Below are 13,580 nucleotides of genomic sequence, written 5' to 3'. Positions count from 1 at the left end.
CTGTAGAGAGAAAATCTGCAGTTCTGTCAGCAGAACTAGAACATACCAAGAAGCTGTTCTGAACAAGGCCGCAGGTCTCCCTGACCTGGACATGGAACAATAAACATCAGCCATGTTTTGTAAATATCCACATTCCTGCATGTATGTCAAATGCCTCATTGATTATTAATCGAGTAGGCAGGTATGATGACACCACGAGTGGGTCCACCAATAGACTGATATAGGGGGTGGCGAAGATGATGTCATATTTAACTCTTTCCTAGTCGGTATTAAATCTGGAGCGAGCAATGGAGAACTGTCTTCTGCTTCTTCCTTCTGCACTAGCTCGCAAGGCCGACTTGGACCTCTAAGCATGTTATTCCTTTCTGTAATCTGATATAATGTATGCTGTACATAGGTAGTCTAGCTGTAACATAGAGTAGACACAAGAAGACCTGGGTATCTTCAGTAGGAAGATACTCAAGCAGCTGTAACGCAACATGGAAGTCTGCTTTGCCAGGAGATGAATGTATCTATCTGTATTCCTGTTTCCTGAATAAATAACGTAAACATTGAAGAAGCCTGAGAAAGTCTATATCTACTGTTTGCTGTGTGGAGAGTCAAGTGATCTCACAGTCTGTGAGACGATGGTGTCGAAGCAAGGTGATAAGAACAGTTTATAACAGTGGCGCTGAAACCCTTCCCTGCCTCGCAAAACAGGCAGACAGGGGCCGGGGGCCGAAGAAGAAGTTTTCAAGATATTCCACAGCAAAACAAGCGGAATAGACGCGGACTGTGAAGCTTATCAAGTTGAGACTGATAAGCTAGTGTGAGTGTGCGTTGCGTGAGCCAAGCAAGCACACGGGCTGCAATTCGTGGAAACCAGCGGCGAACCTCGTGGATGTTAAACTTTGACTGTAAGTGCACGCAGTCATAGCCAAACCGGATCGCAGGTGACTGGAAGGCTCCGAGGCCGGCTGGCAGCTGCCGCTGGAGATCGATCCGCTGAGCCAGTGAGGGTACACAGAGATGACGCTCAGTAATTCCAGGGGTCCACTCAGGTTCGTGGAGTTGCCACAAGCTGGGCGAATTGGCAGGCGTACGAAGTCCTCTGCTCAGGCAAGTTTGATTTAAGTTGTATTTGGTGTTATAACAAGGAGAGGATAATGTGTTAATGTGTACATTCTGTGTTAATTGCAGTGTGGAGGCTGCGGGCTTCTCATCTCTCCTGTGCGTGAAGGGAGGGGTGAGGAGAGGTGCAGCTCCGATGTAAATACAGAATGTGTTTTCAGAGTTTATGCGCTTTGATTATTTCTTAGGATTCGATGTTCCTGTGTGGCAGATGTTTTGTTTTCTCTCTCTCTGGGTTTTGTTTTGTTTTTCTCTCCCTGTCCAGAGACTGGGCAGGATGATAGATAAGGGGGGGGGGGGGTCCCCCGCGGCAGAGGGAAACCATCAGTGTTAGTGGTGGACAGGGGAGAGAGGTAGCAGAGTAGACAGGAGAGAACAGTTGTAGAACTTAGAAGTAAGTTTTTTCTCGGTGAGCTGTTTTTTTTTCTTTTCTCTTTTTTTTCGGGGAGCTGGGTGGACAGCCCTTGTCTCTGGGTAGCTGTGTAAGTTCGCATAGTGACAGCTAAGATAATGGGTGAGGTTTTTGTTTATCTTTCCTCCGTGCGTTTCCAGTCAGAGTTGCTAACATGCTTGTAAATATCTGCATCTGTTATGTTGTTCAGCCAGCTCGTCTGTTGTTCGTCTCAGCAGTACTAGCTGTTAATATGGTTTATAGTTACGCTGCGCGCTTGAGTAGTTCTGATCTGAGTTATGGCGGAGATAAACTGCAGATGATTTGTGTAGAGAGGGAGTTTCCCAAGTCCCTGGGTGAATAATCGCAGCTGGGACAAAGTCTCCGGTCGTAGACAGTGTGTGTGGCGGAATGCTGATATTTTTTTTTCTCTTCTCTCTGCACTGTGTATAACTATGCATAAAATGTTTGGTCTGTGTGAGTTTTGTTTTCTCTCCTAAGATATAGGAACCAGAGGCTGCTATGGGAGCAGCCATCTTAGCTGGCAGTCCAGGACTCAAAATGGCGGCAGTGGAGAGAGCCCGCCCCCGAGAGTCATGGCCCCCACACGTCATGGCAGGGGGGGAGGAGGGGCTGGGGGATCCACGTCACGTCAGGCTGTGCTCGCGGCTCCGGGCAGAGCAGCTGAAAGGAAGGGGGGTAGAAATACAGAGACATTCTCCTGTGTGTCTCGGTTTTCAAAGTATTTCCCCAGAGCTTTTCCCTGGGTCCATGGAAAGGAATGCCGGAATAGGAAGTGTTTCCCAGCTAGGTGCAGGGACACAAGTAGCAGTGCAGATCAGGAAAGTGTCTGTACTGAGTTGCTTACGGGATTATTCCTGTAAGTGGGGCACCTTAATGGGTGGTGCAGCATGAGTTCCCAATAGAGTAGAGGGGGGGACAGTGCATCAGGGGGGTGCCGGAGTTGGAAAAAAGGGAGTTGACCAATTCGGGTTTCCGTCGCCGCTTCTGCAGAGCGGTAACGTTTTTTCCGGTTTTGTCGTGGACAGGGCCAGAGCTGGACTGAGAGGTCTATGCTGGGCTGGAGCTGTTTTTTTTGTGCGGTTTTTTTTTCTCGTCCACTGATTGGTCAAATATGTTTTTTCCTGCTCTTATCAATTGTAGCACAAAGAACAAGGACTGACAGCAGTTCATGGGGCAATTATACAGATGATAGAATTGCCGTTTACAGAGTGACAGTGTATCAGTACGCTGTTTGCCATGTGACTACCTTCCATGTGGGCATTCAGGGATCTGCATACAGGCATGTGACGCTGGTATGCTTAGCCCTGCACCCTGTGTAGTTTAAGTGCAAAGTGCTCCTTCCTACAGGGAGGCAGCCGTTTTTTTGTGAAGTCTGGGGGTAGTGGCACGGCAAACATTGATCAGAGGGTACAACACACAGAACTTCTAGCAGAGCTGGTATCGCGATGAAGTTCTAGATAAGTAAATGCGATAATGAGTAAGAGCATTGCAGGCTCACCTGCAAAGCAGCATCAGGTGTGGCATCCGTGATCTGTGCATGCGACGGCCGCGCATGGACAGATGAGGGGGGATGTGGAGTGAGCTGCAATGGGGTGAGAGCTTCCAAAGGTGAAGTCCGCGGGAGCATTTTTTAAACAGGTAAGTACTGAGGATAGTACTGAGGTAGGGGGGTGAAGTTTAACTCCAATCTACCAATAAGAGTAAACAGAGTTCATGAGAACCATAGAGCAACGAGATCAATTACGATATATATTGATCAATTTAAAGTGTACAGAGTACAAGCCGCAGGGCGAATCCCAAATCATTAATAAGAATTGATTTGTTTGTATTTCGATTTCAGGTGTTTGGCAATATGGAATTGAGACAGCTGCAGTGCTGGCAGCAAAGCTGGAGATGTCAGTCGGATAAGCGAAAGGTTCCAGATGCCAATCTAAGTTTGGAGAAACACGAGATTCCTGAAATTGGAAAGAGACTAAAACACGAGATTCCTAAAATTGGAAAGAGACTAAAAACCGAGGTTCCTGAGATCGGAAAACGTCTAAAAAAACTGTCTGAGCAAAGCATAGTGCAAATTGCTAATGTTTCTCTTTCCCAAGGTGGTGCTTTTATAATGAAGAGTACCATGCTGATGGTGATCCTAGGTTGCCATTTCGTCCTAGGAGAACGAAGAGAGGACATTCTCATGTATAATAAGGGGTTAATGAGAATGCAAGGCCCAAGCATGTTAATGTTTGGTGACAAAGGTACTAATCCTTTCACACCTCCCTCCGCTTGGCACAGATGGACCATGCAGGGACGGAGGAAAAGAGCACTTGTGCCAGGAGAAAGCAAATTTCATGGCACAAGGTGGGTGAAAGGTCTGAAGGGTCAAGTGTGCGGGCAGTGGGAATTTAATGGCAGTGTAAATCTGCTATTGAATGCCACACTCCCAGAATCGATGCACCGATCCAAAGGTTTGTTAAAAGGTACATTGCAGTACAATGGGTACATGCAAAAGGTGGAGTGTGTGATTCGGGGGTACCTTGTCTTGGTTATGCAGAGTGAGATGGTTCCAGATTGGAGAGGAACGAGCAGGAGGCGTCAATTCTCTTACCAGAGAGACGCAGGGGACAACATCACACTCTGGAGCTACCAACAGAGAGTGCCTCTGAAACAACTATACACACGTAAAGGCTGGAAAGCCAAGGGTGGGTGGTTCTCGAAACAAGAAGTAAAAATCGAGATCAAGCCACATTTCCAGGTGACAAAGAGGGTGGGGAGAGCGGTCCCGGGGGAGGGAAAGCCCACACAGGGAACCCCATTCACACAACACGGGTCACAACAGGGGACGATATTACACAGTCCATATGCAGCAGCTTATCCTCATGATAGTTGGGTAAGTGAAGAGGTACTCTTAATCGAACGATTGCAGAGAGTACAGTCTTCCTGACCTCAGGTACATAGTGTGCCTCAGGACATAAGGGGGGAAGTGGTCCAATCAGGACAGCTGGGGACATATTTTGTCAGCGAGAGATTGGACAAGGGGAGGTATATTAATTTTTCTGGAGAAGGATCTTTTGCATGGCAGCTTCGAGATGTTTGGGTGAACAAATGGAAACGGTGCAACATTCCTTTAGGCACCGCTACTTCCTTAGTTCCCACCTCAACCCATGTCTTACACCAGGACCTGAGAGGTCAACCTTTTTTGGTGCTAGACGGGGAGGTGAAGTAAGTAGAGTTGTCCTCATGCGGGCAATTCTTGCAGAAGTACCTGCGTTGGCCGGGGCAAGTCAAATTTAGTGAAGAAGCCTGCAGGCTCAATAACGCAGAATGCGAGGCTACCATTCAAAAGATCCACCCTGAAGCCCAACCGATAGTGCCGGTGGCGGAAGGAAAGGTTTGGTTTTTTAACATAAGTTCTAATGATACATTCAAGGTATATTCTCATAATTGTTCCGATAAGGGAGATTTTCCAAGGGGAACATATTGTGGGAGCGGAGATCCCATATAGATCCAGTCATCCAGGTTGGATGACGTTGTTTCTCAAATTGTTAAGAGAACTCTAAAGTGCAAAGTTTCACGGGTAGTTCACGTCCTGAAAGAGAACATGACATGGGACAAAGGGGAACAGGTTTTGATCCAAGACGACCACATTTTGTTACAAAGGTTAAACAAACAGTACACTAAGTTAGAGGTAAGATTTCACCATGATACAGGTGATCTTCACGAGGTAGAATACAAAAATGAGCAGGTGAGTTCCAGTCTGACCTGGTGGACAAAGGTTCCGGTGATGTTCCAGGGACACTCGGACTGGGCCTCTGCAGTTCCAAAGTTCTTTCTACACCCACTGGTCGTCTGGATGGGGATGACAACTTTAGGCATCATTATCCAGGTGAGGTTGCGTGTTAAAATTACGTAAAACAAATTAACCTGGTCCAGGGATTGGTGCCTCATAAACAATCTCCTGAACCAATAGTTCAAATTAAGGGATATACAGGGTTACGGGTATAGGTTTAGTAGTACCTGTGATGGAGCTGATTGTATAAAGGCGTTCTTTTAGAAGGCACCTGGCACTGCTCCGTTTTGTAACAACCAAACGAGTTTCACTTTTCTGTGGTCATGCAAGTTTGTGAGTGATACGTAAGTGACGCAAATGCTGAGCATGTGGTATAGAGGGACTTAGAAGTAGGGCCTCCCCAGAGAGCCTGGTTACAGGAAGACCAAGAGGTCTTGCTCTCTCTCTTCCAGGGGTAATCGCCTAGAGCACAGAAGTTGTGTGAGCACGAACATCGAAAAGTGAAATCTAAAGAAAAGAAACCAGGTACGGGTTAGGTTCAGAAGTGGGGATCTGCGGATCAAGCCTTTTTAGGGGGGATTGTTATAATTTAAGTAGGCCTCAGTTATTTGGACTGAGTTAGTCAAAAAGGCTTGATGAGCAGACCTGTCCTTTAAGGGGATTTTCTCTGTAGAGAGAAAATCTGCAGTTCTGTCAGCAGAACTAGAACATACCAAGAAGCTGTTCTAAACAAGGCCGCAGGTCTCCCTGACCTGGACATGGAACAATAAACATCAGCCATGTTTTGTAAATATCCACATTCCTGCATGTATGTCAAATGCCTCATTGATTATTAATCGAGTAGGCGGGTATGATGACACCACGAGTGGGTCCACCAATAGACTGATATAGGGGGTGGGCGAAGATGATGTCATATTTAACTCTTTCCTAGTCGGTATTAAATCTGGAGCGAGCAATGGAGAACTGTCTTCTGCTTCTTCCTTCTGCACTAGCTCGCAAGGCCGACTTGGACCTCTAAGCATGTTATTCCTTTCTGTAATCTGATATAATGTATGCTGTACATAGGTAGTCTAGCTGTAACATAGAGTAGACACAAGAAGACCTGGGTATCTTCAGTAGGAAGATACTCAAGCAGCTGTAACGCAACATGGAAGTCTGCTTTGCCAGGAGATGAATGTATCTATCTGTATTCCTGTTTCCTGAATAAATAACGTAAACATTGAAGAAGCCTGAGAAATTCTATATCTACTGTTTGCTGTGTGGAAAGTCAAGTGATCTCACAGTCTGTGAGACGATGGTGTCGAAGCAAGGTGATAAGAACAGTTTATAACAAAGTTCAGGTTTGTCACAGTGACTAACTAGCACCCTCAGAGCTGCAGATGGACGTACAACACAGTGACTAGCTAGGAGCACTCAATAATAGCAATAACTGAGGTACAATACAGAGCAGGCTGATACACAGCCTATTGCCAGCAAACACACGCTATAACCGGCGTGCAGCCGCGGACCGGAAGTGCCTATATACCCTCCGTCCGCGTCATTTCCGGGTTGCCTGCCGCTTGGACGCATAAATAGTAGGCGTGTACGTACGCGTCTGACGTACGTCCGTACGCGTCCGCTCCATGCGTCCTTTGGGACGCATGCATCCGTCCATCTTTCCTGGAGATGCGGCCGTGGAGCGCAACCCGGAAGTGCCTGCATCCCCGCGGCTGCGCGGGCCAGGCTGTCCCATTACACTACCCCCCCCCCCCCCTGAGGAGTTACCTCTGGGCACTCTATTTTCGGTTTGTGGGGAAACTTAGTGTGAAACTCCCGGACCAACTCCCGGGCATGTACCTGGCGTGCCGGGACCCACCGTCGTTCCTCTGGCCCGTATCCCTTCCACTCGATTAAATATTGCAACGAGTTTCTAACTTTCCTTGAATCCAAAACTCTCTCCACCTCGAATTCAGTCTCTCCCTGTACAGTTACAGGAGGTGGGGGGGTGGCGGAGGTTCGGAAATCTTTCGCTGATTTAAGTAGTGAAACATGGAACGAATTTCCCACTTTTAATGAATCAGGTAACTTGACCCTGTAAGCGACGTTGTTAATTCGCTTTAAAATAGGAAATGGCCCAATGAACCGTGGACCCAACTTAGGTGTTGGTTGTTTCAAAGGAATGTTCTTTGTTGACACCCACACTAGATCCCCTGGACTGAACACTGGTTCCAGAGACCTAAACCTGTCCGAGAAGTGTTTCTGCTTCCTAGTGGCCCTTTCCAAGTTCTCCCGAACTTTGCCCCATACCTCAGCCATGTGACTCACCCAGTCCTCCACCATAGGAGAATCGGAAGGCGGTCCCGACAAGGGAGAGAATTTTGGATTCGTACCCATAACCACCTGGAATGGCGACATGCCCGTAGATGAACTCACCGCGTTGTTTATGGCGAATTCTGCAAATGGTAAGTAGGACGCCCATTCCCCTTGATTACTAGCCACATAACACCGTAGGTACTGTTCCAAGTTCTGGTTTACTCTCTCAGTCTGGCCATTCATCTCGGGGTGGAACCCAGAGGAAAATGACAGTGTAATACCCAAGCGAGAACAAAACGAACGCCATAACTGAGAGACAAACTGGACCCCCCGATCTGACACAATTCTCTCCGGAGCCCAATGGAGACGAAAGATGTTAGAAATAAACAGATCAGCCAGTTCTTTAGCAGAAGGTAATTTATTCAAGGGAATGAAGTGGGACATCTTACTAAAGCGGTCAACCACGACCCAGATGACCGTGCACCCTTTGGAGACAGGTAAATCTACCACAAAATCTATGGATATGTCCGTCCAGGGCTGGGAAGGGATTGGGAGTGACTGGAGATACCCGCTTGGGGTCGTGCGGGACACTTTACTGCGGGCACAAATGGGACAAGAACCAACGTAAGCCTTCACATCTCGTGATAGGGAGGGCCACCACACCCAGCGGGCTAGGAGTTCATGGGTTTTTGCTTTTCCTGGATGACCCACAGTTTTACTGTCGTGGAACTGTTGCAGGACCTTGAACCTCCACTGAGGTGGCACGTAGATGCAATCAGCAGGCTTCCCCGGAGGAGCATCACCTTGAAGAGAAGACAGAAGGCACATGAGATCTTCCTCAAGGAAGGGGTTAGTTGCAGCAGCTGAAATACAATGTGCAGGCACTATCGATTCAGGGATCTGATTTTCAGGGGCTTCCGGGCTGAAACATCGTGACAAGGCATCCGCCTTCACGTTCTTCGAGCCTGGTTTGTATGTGATGGTAAATCTGAATCTGGAAAAGAATAACGCCCACCGGGCCTGCCTTGGGCTTAATCTTTTCGCCGACTCGATGTACTCCAGATTTTTGTGATCTGTGTACACCGTAACTGGGTATGCTGACCCCTCTAGCCACTGCCTCTATTCCTCCAGAGCCCATTTTACCCCTAACAACTCTCGATTCCCGATGTCGTAATTCCGCTCAGCGGAAGAGAATTTCCTTGAGAGGAAAGCACAGGGATGCAACTCCTCGGGAGTACCTGCATATTGCGAGAGGACCGCACCTACACCAAGCTCGGAAGCGTCCACTTCAACAATAAAGGCTCGAGTAATGTCTGGGTGTACCAGGACAGGAGCAGAGCAAAAGGCCTCCTTCAAGGTCTTGAAGGCAAGTTGGGCCTGAGGAGTCCATCGGGTGGGATCGGCCCCTTTCTTGGTTAAATCCGTTAGGGGCGCCACTTTGAGGGAGAACCCTCGAATAAACCTCCTATAAAAGTTGGTGAACCCCAGGAACCTTTGTAGGCCCTTCACTGTTTCCGTCAACCCATGTGTGAACTGGTCTAACAGGGCGGGGTCATTCCACTGGGAGACCACGGACCATCTCCTAAATTCTGAGGCATAGATCTCCGCAGTGTTTTTTCCTTGCCGGAGACCTCGGAGTTTGTGTGCAGCGGTGGTAGTGACATCTGGGTCAGAGTAGAGGATGCTCATGGCCTGGAAGAACTCCTCCACTGAGGTGAGGGCTGGATGCCCCTGAGGGAGGCTGAACGCCCATGCCTGCGGATCCCCCTGAAGTAGGGAGATCACCAAAGCTACCCTTTGCGCCTCGGACCCTGTGGCTCTGGGCCTCACATAGAAGTACATGCGGCAGGAGTTCATAAAGTTGTTGAAGGAACCCCGATCTCCAGAGAATTTCTCAGGAAGGGGAAGCTTGGGCTCCTGGGAGCGCTCCTCATGAGGATGCTCTACCGGTGCGGGAGCAACTGGTTCGACCCGCGGAGCGAGAGGTGCATACCCTTCCATGTCAATGGCCATATCAAGAGGAGTGGCCGCAGCTTGCGCTTGTATTGCGGCCTGTGCGGCTGCTTGGGCTTGTGCCTGGGCTTGGGCAGCAGCCTGCGCCTGGACTATCGGGGTAACCATGTCGGCTAGGCCCTTGATCGCGTCGGCCAACTGGTCTATCTGCCGTTGCATATCCTCCATGTTATGGATAAGTAATGTTTTAGGCCGGTTATAATGTAACGGTCGGGTGACGGAGCTGTCACCACCGACCCGGGGTCCCACCTAGGGGGCGTGCGGCTCCAACGGATAGTCTGATTCGAGCCGGGTCATACACTGGGGGTCACGTACAGGTTTGGGGGATCAGGCAGGTGGATGGTCTAATGCAAGCCGGGTCATACACAGGAGGTCAAATTCAGGTTTGGGGGATCAGGCAGGAGGATGGTCTAATGCAAGCCGGGTCATACACAGGAGGTCAAGTTCAGGTTTGTCACAGTGACTAACTAGCACCCTCAGAGCTGCAGATGGACGTACAACACAGTGACTAGCTAGGAGCACTCAATAATAGCAATAACTGAGGTACAATACAGAGCAGGCTGATACACAGCCTATTGCCAGCAAACACACGCTATAACCGGCGTGCAGCCGCGGACCGGAAGTGCCTATATACCCTCCGTCCGCGTCATTTCCGGGTCGCCTGCCGCTTGGACGCATCAATAGTACGCGTGTACGTACGCGTCTGACGTACGTCCGTACGCGTCCGCCCCATGCGTCCTTTGGGACGCATGCGTCCGTCCATCTTTCCTGGAGATGCGGCCGTGGAGCGCAACCCGGAAGTGCCTGGATCCCCGCGGCTGCGCGGGCCAGGCTGTCCCATTACACATAAGGCCTTTATTTCTCATACATAGCGGCTTATCCATGTGACCATGTCTAAATCTAATCCTAAGGGCCCTTTCACACCGAGGCGGTAAGGTATTTTTTCCGCAGTCCACCGCCAGGCAATAAGTCTATGGAGGCTTTCATACTTGCGCGATACAGCACGATGCAACGGAAGTGACGTTTTCGCCGCATCCCCGATGCAGGTCCACACCACGTTAATGCTGCAGTGACTTGCAGCGATCTGCTTCGGCCCTGAAGTCATGTTAGTCTATGGCGACGTGTGGAGTTGAAAAAATTACCAGTGCGATGTCGTGGTCGTGATGAGCGGAAGTGTACCTTGTAAAAAGTGCTTCTGCATACCTGAAGCAGGAAGTGACGCGCCGCGCAATAGTGTGGTGTTCCCTGAAGGCCTGTTTTTGACGATGCGGTGCATTAGGCGCAATTCACCACATCGCTAACGCTGGTTTTCAATCTGAAACCGGCCTCAAGTTACACAAAGATTTAGGCAACATAAATTGGATTATAGTATGCTATATCACGTTATTTATATTCATGTATAAGATTTAGTCTCATGTCTAAAAATAAATACAGGTCCATAGTATGATTGGAAAATGTATAAACATATGGCATACTGTACTAGCTGAGTCCAGTTATTGTTTTTGGTATTTCAATGTAGCTGATCTATTTGAATTGCACACACACACACACACATATATATATATATATATATATATATATATATATATATATATATATATATATATATATATATATATATATATATATATATATATATTTATATATATATATATATATAGTTAAAGTCAAAATCAATCATCAGATCTGTATGAAATATAGCATTGTGTAATCAGAAATATAGATCGATAACCTATAATGACAATCCTTTTTTTAAGATGGGGGCTGCAGAGGACATGAGCTATGCTGACTAAACACAGCTCTGTTGCCGTACCTCCAATTTGAGATGGACAACAGCCTGCTATGATATTCTAGATATGGCAAATGATTGAAAATATACTTTCTTGAAACCACAACAAAAGTACACTGGGTAGCAACACTCAGATTTTTACTTCACAGTCTAAGCTAATCATGGGCAGATTCACTCCTCTCAGGTGCTCAGTGGTGTCACATGACCTCACATATCTGTCTCCACAACATGCACTAATGAGAGTGCTATAATTGCTGGTATTGCTGCAAGGTACTCTGGTGTTTGAAATTTTGTTAACCCCTTACATTTTTTTTATATTTTACATCAATGTGACCTAAAACATCATCTGACTTTCAAGCAATTACCATAACTCCTTGTGGACCGCACATAGCAAAATCTACACTGCGCTTGTGGCTGCCTAAACCTGCTACACTTTGCTACACCCGCTTCACACTCCTGACATGATCACACAGGCTCATTGCCACTAAACTCAACTTTCAAAAGACATCTGAGTTCTGTGCAGCCCTGTGATCACTGTAAGCACAAAGTGATCACAAAGGTAAGAATGGGGAAAAAGGTCTGGTCCTTAAGAGGTCAGAGGCCCGCAATCCCCACGGAGTTAAGAACAAAAGTTAAATCAGTAGGATTAGCCATACTATGCCAGGGAAAAAAACACATGTATAAGTAGATACATACTTGATCTACTTACATAACACATGTATTGTACTGTCCACATTTTGATTTCAGTGAATTTTATACAGTAAATGAAGAGAATTCTGTTTCTGGTGGGAACCATGTCTTTTGCCCACAGTTTGAGGCTAAATCCTGATGTCATTTCTGCCCTTTACTTTTTTTCTTTTCTCCTCCAATCGCTGAGTCACCTCAGCCTTGCTAGTAAACACAAGTGAGCAGGGGATCATGTTTCAGATAGGCAGCTAGGCAGGAAAATAAATGGAAGAGGAGGAATATATTATAGATAAAAAGAACCCCCAGCATGCAACTGTTTGGCACTGACTATTAAAGGGCTTCGTGCTCCTTAAGTATGTGACAACGCCAAACCATAACAGCAGATAACAGTTTTGAAAGTTTTGAATGCAGGATTAGCATCTTTATCACTTAATACACAAAAATTTTGATTTTTATGGTGACGATCCCGCTTTAAGCAAGCATTAGGTTTAAAAAGTGGATACAGAAGGTACTGAAGGGTTGGGGGGCAGTAATCTGTAAATGAGACAGAACTATGTGATTCATGCATACAGTAGGTATTTGGTAGCAGTGATTGTTCAGGAAACCTGCGATTAGAATTCACCTTGTTTTGTTTTGGGTTTAGGTGGGCTTCAGGTAATCATTTGTTGGTTATTCCACCACTGAGACTTGGTAAACTCATTAAATACTACCAATGGATTTGTAAGAGCCAGAGTGAGAAACAGATTTATAGGATGTTGGTGTAGCTATAAAGCGATGTTGGCATGCATAACCCAATGAATTGTATGTAAATCATCTGTATATGTTTGTCTTTATACGCCTTCTCTTTGCAGATGGGTACAGTAGCATGCTCTCCTATGGAGTGTGCGCCAAGCTGCACCTACCCCTTCCATGACGACGGAGAGTGCTGTCCTGTGTGCCGAGGTAGGAACTTGATGTATCTGCTTCTTGGCTCTCTATGATTTTCCATCATCCCCTAATATTTGTGTCGCTGCAGACTGCACATATGAAGGCAGGAAAGTGCTAAACCATCAGACGTTTTCCTTGGAAAGCGAGCCGTGTACTCAGTGTACCTGCCAGGTGAGCTGAAACAAAATACTGCGCTCTGCAATAGCAATGCTAATCCCTGCATGTGTGTATCTCTCTGTCTTCTAAATAAATTAACAGCCTATTTATATGATAGATATGGTAGATTGCTGCGGGTCATGTGGAATGTGGTTTCCGCCCTACTCATCATTGTTATGACAACGCGTAGGGTGGAGCCACAATCCACGTGACCGGCAGTGACAGAGTGGAGCGAGACGATCTGAAGCTGGATGGGTGTGAGCGGCTACCCAGGAGCTAAACACCCACAGTTAACTCATATATTCGTTTAATCCGATGTTTGTAAGTGTGATTTTATTCTTTTTATTAAAATGTATGCGGATTTACGCTATGGAAATCTGTGCTTGAGTTTAGTGACAACGAGGAATGCTGAGATT

The 13,580-nt window shown here is 47.1% G+C and overlaps 1 protein-coding gene across 7 annotated transcripts in view; it reads left to right on the top strand.

Moving 5' to 3' along the window:
- Nucleotides 1–13,580, top strand: part of VWCE (von Willebrand factor C and EGF domains) — a 448,320-nt gene that overhangs the window by 164,049 nt on the left and 270,691 nt on the right. For all 7 annotated transcript variants that reach the window (XM_068260102.1, XM_068260103.1, XM_068260099.1 and 4 more), the window contains exons 21-22: nt 12,933–13,023; nt 13,097–13,179. In XM_068260102.1, coding sequence (XP_068116203.1) covers nt 12,933–13,023; nt 13,097–13,179 — 174 coding nt within the window. The remainder of the gene's footprint in view (nt 1–12,932; nt 13,024–13,096; nt 13,180–13,580) is intronic.

This window comes from Hyperolius riggenbachi, chromosome 11, assembly GCF_040937935.1.
Source record: "Hyperolius riggenbachi isolate aHypRig1 chromosome 11, aHypRig1.pri, whole genome shotgun sequence".
In the NCBI taxonomy this organism is placed as follows: Eukaryota; Metazoa; Chordata; class Amphibia; order Anura; family Hyperoliidae; genus Hyperolius; species Hyperolius riggenbachi.
Note: the sequence above shows the minus strand (reverse complement) of the source record. Positions and strands in the feature narration are given on the sequence as shown.